The sequence below is a fragment of the Ipomoea nil genome, unplaced genomic scaffold (genome assembly GCF_001879475.1).
Source record: "Ipomoea nil cultivar Tokyo-kokei standard unplaced genomic scaffold, Asagao_1.1 scaffold3069, whole genome shotgun sequence".
Lineage (NCBI taxonomy): Eukaryota > Viridiplantae > Streptophyta > Magnoliopsida > Solanales > Convolvulaceae > Ipomoea > Ipomoea nil.
The window spans coordinates 1,316,875-1,323,953 of NW_017619497.1; the positions used below are offsets into that span (position 1 = coordinate 1,316,875).

At 36.5% G+C, this 7,079-nt stretch overlaps 1 protein-coding gene across 2 annotated transcripts; it reads right to left on the reverse strand.

Moving 5' to 3' along the window:
• Positions 1–1,830: 1,830 nt before the first annotated feature.
• LOC109164591 (chaperone protein DnaJ) lies at positions 1,831–6,860 on the reverse strand. Of its 2 annotated transcripts, XM_019313101.1 has the most exons (12): positions 6,425–6,860; positions 6,231–6,364; positions 5,828–5,896; positions 5,489–5,584; positions 5,196–5,320; positions 4,455–4,650; positions 3,517–3,692; positions 3,260–3,389; positions 2,989–3,149; positions 2,681–2,757; positions 2,467–2,521; positions 1,831–2,107 (listed from the first exon to the last, which is right to left on the reverse strand). In XM_019313101.1, the coding sequence occupies exons 1-12, from the start codon at positions 6,564–6,566 to the stop codon at positions 1,891–1,893; spliced, it is 1,578 nt and encodes a 525-aa protein (XP_019168646.1). In that variant the 5' UTR covers positions 6,567–6,860; the 3' UTR covers positions 1,831–1,890. The 2 variants fall into 2 exon arrangements, with proteins under 2 accessions (XP_019168646.1, XP_019168645.1); XM_019313100.1 differs by having other exon boundaries at positions 6,231–6,860.
• Between the last annotated feature and the right edge of the window lie 219 nt (positions 6,861–7,079).

Below are 7,079 nucleotides of genomic sequence, written 5' to 3' on the forward strand. Positions count from 1 at the left end.
AAATTAAAAATAATCCGCTTGCAAGACCCGAATAGTCTCTCTTCTGAATTCTTGGGTGGAATTATTACAAGAATAATGTTTGCTTACAATATACACACATTGCTTGATTTTAATTGTGATGAGAGCAGCATGACTCCTATGGCATGTTTGGTGAGGAGGAATTATAATTCATTTCCCATTTAATTTCAAGAAGTAAAAAATTTCAGAGTTTGATCGAAAGGAATTATAATTTCCATTGCAAATCCCACCTCCTCCTCCTCCCCTCAAGTATTGCGATTCTATAATTCATGGAAAGAAAGTTTAGAGTGTGAAGATCAAATTGTCCTCCCTAATAGTCATACAATCATACATTTCTTTCCCTAGGAATTATAATTATATGAACATTTTGATCTTTATACTATTTATTATTCCCTTTCAATTTTCATATATACCAAACACTATAATTGAAATTCTCATTCTATTCCTACCTACCAAACAATAGAATTTAAATTCCTACCTTATTACTTTCCCAATTTATTTGCTCCAAATTCCCTCCTTGCAACCAAACGACATGTAAGAACATCCCCAATAGTTATAGTTTTTTAAGAATTTTTGCAAGTATAACTAGGAAAGAGAAGATGGGAGAAAAGGGAAAAAAGGAAAAAAAAAAAAATGATTGTCAAATTTTTTTAAAAAAATGTTTAAGTAAGGAATTTAAATGCCCAGAGGGTGCATGCAGTAGCCTTGTGCGCTCAACGCGTAGAGAGGGGGAAAGCTTTTTTCCTTTTCTCTCTCCACCTGTGTTCCACAAAAAATCATTTCTCTTGCAAATATAAGGGAAAAGGGTCAAATAGACCCTCAAACTTTTGCTAAAGAGTCAATTAGACTCTCCAACTTTTTAAAGGTGCAATTACACCCATGAACAATGCATTTTGATGCAATGAAGCTCAAATACAGGTAAATGACCTGCTATCATAGATCATTGAAGATCCGACGTATTTTCGAGCAAAAAGTGACCAACTGGTCGCCGGTCACGAACATTCTCTGACGATCGGTGGAGAAGGCCACCATAGTGGTGGCTTTCTCTGGACGAGAAGGCTACCACTGAAGTAGCCTTCTCGCCGGAGAAGGCACCCCAGATTTGGGGAGAAGGCCACCACTGTGGTGGCCTTCTCCACCGATAGCCAGAGAAGGTTCGTGACCGGTCGCCGGTTGCTTTTTGTCAAAAAATACGTCAGAAATATGTTGAATTTTCAATGACCTAGGATAGAAGGTCATTTACTTGTATTTGGGCTTCATTGCATCAAAATGCATTGTTCAGGGGTGTAATTGCACCTTTAAAAAGTTGAAGGGTCTAATTGACTCTTTAGCAAAAATTTAAGGGTTTATTTAACCATTTTCCCCAAATATAATTTCTTACATCTCATCTCTCCTCTCTACTCCAAATCATCATCTCTCACCTCCAACTCATCACCTCTCTACTCCAAATCATCATCTCTCACCTCCAACTCATCAAAAAAACCAAAAAAAAACTTCTAACGTAGATGCCCTAAGATGACAGCATTATGAATTATGCACATAATGGCTATGTTTGGTTTGGTATAAAGTGAATCAGTCCGTCCCATTCTCTGACTACACAAGTTTACATAATAATTGGGAACACAACATTACTTTCCGGGCATGTGAGTCCATGACAGCAAACATAAACACACACTATTATCGCAATAATTCTATTACCTTGTGAACCAACCGGGAACAAAATCCGGGCTCCTATGCAATGTAATCCCGGTTAGGGCACAACAAAGAAGCATCAGGGGAACTCTCGTAATAACAATAACCTACAAACCCTAACCTTAAGAAACATGTATTGCATTGATGAAAGTTGTCACAGAAAAATCTACTTCTATAGTTTTATTGATCTTTTAGTTCCTTGTAACGAGCATTCTGTCTTATCAGTGGTTTCTTGTGAAGTGTACATTGGCCAATCTTAACCAAGGCTATGATACATGTCATGAATAAAAGGGCAGAAACCGATACCATGAGTGAAGGGGGACTAAAAGTGCGGCTCCACAAAGCAGGTCGTGCCTCCATGCTCATCGATGCAAACCGCTCACCAGATTGCTTTTGCCTACAAGTTAGAAAGACCGGGATGCGAAAGGTTTTAAGATTATTGACACTGAATATCCTCAATAGCCAGTGGAACACCGGCCTTGAGTATGTGTATTGATGGATCTCAGCGTTGCACTATGCTTACTTCTCAGTAGGTCACCCATCCTGTAAGTCTAACCACGGAGTTCTTTGGTTATCTGGTTGTCATATCCTTCTTAAACAAAGAACTCTATGGTTAAGCATACTTGACTTACAGGATGGGTGACCTACTGAGAAGTAAGCATAGTGCAGCACTGAGATCCATCATGTATTAATTAGTTTAATAAAACCGAATATTTAAAGGGTGACAGATTTCAGACTTGAAGCAGTCGAACATACCCGAAAAAGTTCTTAACCGACTTCCACAGATGTTCAACACTTCCGTATGAATCACCTGAAGCACATATTTTATCCATGTCATGTTTCACTTTTCCATTTTTTACATTAGTAGGAAGAAACTAACAAACATATTCTTATAGAAACACGAGAATGACACATATCCTTAAGTAAATTAAGTCCTACAGGAACATGAAATTGAAGTTAAAAAGTATACCATCAAAAGGCATAGGCTGCTCTGTGGATGCAGCCCTAAGTGAAGCCAACTTTTCAAGAAGATCACGCTCTTCATTACTGCCATAAAATAATCATACAAGGGAACAAATTTAGTAAACCATCTTTAGGGAACGATATAGAACAATAATAATTGTAACATGACTCCTTCAAAAACCTTATTACCCCAGGTGGCAAGAACAATCTATCAATTAGCCATGGTTGCAAAGATTAATGTTTAGAGTGACCTTAGACGGGTGAAGAATCATTTAGAGAATACAAAACTCATCAGTTCTTAAAGAAAATTAAAACCTGATATTCTTAGGGATTTGAACATTGACAATAAAATGATGATCTCCTCGCTCAGAAGGCTTATTCATATTTGGTACTCCCATATTTTTCATTTTCAAAGTATCTCCAGGTTGACATCCAGGAGGGATTTTCAGATTTTTAATGCCCTCCATAGTTTTAACCTGTAGAACCAACCATCACAATAATAATAATAAAATAAATAAAAATGGATAGCATCCATATAATGAAGGATGATAGGTTCATATGCAGATACAGAATACCCGTTTACTACCTTTGTGACTGTCCCCAGAATGGCTCCTGTGTAATCAACTTCTACTTTTGAATATAAGTTCAGACCATCTCTCCGAATTCCATGCTCTTCCTTAACATGGATGACCAAAAAGAGGTCACCCGCAATGCCCCTGCATTCAAGACCTCAGCATCACTTCATTGAATATAGAGTTCAAATTATCATGATTCACGGTAGAAGATTGAACCAAACACACATACACACACACAAAAATATGAGCTCTTGTTTTGAAAACACACCTCGTTTTGTCTATGTTACCCTCTCCTCGAAGTTGCATTGACGCACCATCACTAACTCCTGGTGGAACAACCACTCTCAGCCTCCTCTTTGATTTTACTTTACCACGACCATTACATTGGGGACAAGCATCAGTAATTATCTTGCCATTGCCACTACAGTTTGAGCATGTAGATACCTAAAAATTATGAAGCATCTTAAAAAGTAGTGGTGTTTCAAGTAAGAATAGGTCAGTGGTTATTATCACAATAATCAGCAAGCTCTTTGTCAACCTCAATATATAACTCTTCAATTGTAAAAATAAAAGGAGTTACTTATACCAGTTTTAAAAGAGAATGTCAACGACAAAGGAACAACTACAATATGTTGGACCATTATGTACTTCCACTTTCTTCTGCTAAACTGGAATTGCCAATTTGACATATTGCTAAAATGTGTGATACATTAATACCATTTCAGTAAAAATCTATAACAGGAAAACTGAACCCCATTTGTAATTTATTCAGTTGTGAAGATTTATCATCTATAATATTGTCTATATTTTTAAAATAGAGAATAGGAGAGCATTATGGTGCAAACACATGGCCAACAAGAATTCATAAGAAAACCAAAGCCAAATGCAGAAACAAGCCTGTAGGTGAATGAAGATGAGAGTATTCTGAAATCTGAACACTAAATACCTCTCATAATATTCAAGTATTCAACCACTATGAAAATGCCAATTATCTGAAAATAAGCCATTCCATGAATTGAAGAAATTCCAACAAGTCCTTTAAATGGTAAATGCACTTTTAGGTAAAGTATTAAATATACATCCAATCATCCATATAAAGAAGGATGACTATCCAACAAGCTAGAAAGGCCAAGTTATGAAACCAAAAAAGTGCATACATAAGTAAACTAGATGCTTGTCATTAATTGGCCAAGTCGCTGGTATTACCTGAGACACAATTCCAAATGGTGTTTTCTCTGTTTTCACCACTCCTCCTCTTCCTCCACAATCAGAGCATACTTTTATACAATTGCTGGACTTTGCCCCTGACCCGTTGCAACTATCACATGGCTCTAAGCAAGGTATTTCAATATTTTGTTCTCCTCCAAATATAGACTCTTCAAAGCTCAAATTAAGGTCGTATCTACACCAACAAGATGAAAATGAGCAGATTTACTACTACAAAACGGAAAATGTAGTTAAGAACAAATAAGTTAAATTGTCAAAAGAAAATTGTACTTCAAGTATCAATATACCCAATTCCCTTCAGAGACTAAACCTTTCATCATTTTTAATATGCTCAAGAAAGAAAAATCACAAAAATTGGGTAACTTTCTATTTTCTTACAGATTACTTGATGTTTCAGGTTTTGTAAGTGAAACAAGCAATGGTTAAAGAAGAGATGAATTTTAATGAGGCTAGCACCCCTCACCACTTTGGTGGTACCCTTGTAGGTTGAAAATTTAAATAAATAAATAAATAAAAGGATGAATTTTAAGAGCTTTGTAAATTATTAAAGCCATAGTTTGTAAAGAAACAACTGCAATCTAATTTGTGTGCTTATGTTGGCAATTGAACTTACATGAACATGTCAACTGAAAGTCAAAACCATACGAGAGTCAAAGGATTTTAGATATGTCTAGCCTTTGAACAAACAAAGGAAAAGATGTTGGTGGCAGATTAAATTACCTAATATCAAGATCCTGACGCCCTGCACTGCTGAAATTAAAGTTGAAACCTCTTAACCCACCACTTCCTCCGAAAAAAGGATCTGATTCACCAAAATATTGGGCGAACATTTCAAAAGGATCTACCTATTTGGTTTACATAATTCCACAATGAATATCCATTAATTAATAATCCACAGGAAAATTGGAAGAAGAAAAAATCAATATAACTGCATAAGACATGGAGTAAATGAAAGTATACACATAAGAAACTGAAAAATCCAGCAGAAATCATCAAAGTTGATGTGAGCTTACCCCTGGTACACCATTACGATATCCACCATATTCTCCTTGTAATCCTGCCTCACCAAAGCGATCATATAAAGACCTTTTTTCATCATCAGATAGTACCTATAGAAATGCTTTGATTTCACATGATAAGGCAAGGATAGAAGCATCAAGAGACCTAAATCTAATCTATCCAAAGTGTTTCCCAATGATGTGCAAACAACTAAACTTAAATGCAAATTGAACCTTTCTATTTGAACCAAAAGTGCAGTTAATTCACAAAAAGTAGCTCGAGTTCAAGAGATTGTACTCAAATAGGAAGAAAGTGTGATTCTTTCACTTGGGATAAAAGGATTCAGAAGTCACCTCATATGCAGCACTTATCTCTTTGAACTTATCTTCAGCCCCAGGACCCTTGTTCATATCGGGGTGATACTGCTCCAAACAAGAATCACACAAATTCAAAAAGTAGCCCATAGTTGGCAATGCAAAAAGCCTAAATATCATCATTAGCATAATGATTTAAAACTTTCACACCAAATAAAAAAGAAACCAATATGACAAATACATATGAGGGAAAACCATTAAAGCTAAAATATACGTTACTACAGACCAGGTTCCTGCAAATGTGGAATTGTTTGCAGCAATAAAGTTACAATGTAGATAAGCAATGGATACTACATTATTAAATCTCCCATGAATTCGCCATTTCCAATAAAAGAGAAGAGCTATCAACACAACAAACACAGATATAGACATGAGATTGTACCTGGCGAGCGAGTTTCCGGTAAGAGGCTTTGATTTCCTGCAAAGATGCGTTCTTGCCGACATTGAGAACGGAATAGTAATCGGAGGCAGAGGTCTTTGCAGCGGCGGTAACGGAAACGAAACGCCGGCGTCGTGTGCTGAAGGGGGAGAAAGCAGAGCTCTTGGAGAGGAGAAATGGGGATAGGGAGCTGCAAAACGATAGGGTTTTGGGTTTTAGAGAAGAGGGTATTGGAGGGAAATAGCAGATAGGACGAGAGAGGACAAAACTGGGAATTTGGCTCCTAGTACAATGGGCAGTGAAGAAGCTGCAGTGTTGATTAATGTGGATAACTGGCATCGCCGGAGCGAGATGGAGGAAGTCGCCGGCGGCGAATAAAACGATGCCGGTCGTTTGGATTCAGGAAGAGAAGAGGAAAAGGATTAAGGGGTCGTTTACTTCATTTTAATCGGAATGTATTCAATTTTGTTGTTGAATTTCAAAAATGGGCAGAAAAATTATCATTCTCAATGGCATGAATTTTACAGCTTATTTTAATCAATCAAAATCCGACAGATACCAGAAATTCACCCATCAACTACGAATTCGCGATAAAGGGTAAGAGAAGAATACAATACGCTGTCGATGGATTAATCCGAGGGGAAACGATTTCATTAATACTAGTATTTGCACCAGTGGATGCACGGAATGAATTTGTTGTAACATAGTAAGAATATATGAATCGATATATAATTATTTAAATTAGAACATCAAATATTATATAGTGCAATTAAAGATATGGTTTGCATCGTTTATATATTTTGATGTTATTATTGCTTTAATTTGTGCAAATAATTGTTCAAGTTAATAGCT

Coding starts and splice junctions, on each gene's coding strand:
- LOC109164591 (XM_019313100.1), bottom strand. CDS start 6,566: ATGCCAGTTATCCACATTAATCAACACTGCAGCTTCTTCACTGCCCAT. Junction 5,321..5,488: donor ATCGTAATGGTGTACCAGGG/GTAAGCTCACAT, acceptor TAAACCAAATAG/GTAGATCCTTTTGAAATGTT. Junction 2,758..2,988: donor CAAATCCCTAAGAATATCAG/GTTTTAATTTTC, acceptor ATTTTATGGCAG/TAATGAAGAGCGTGATCTTC.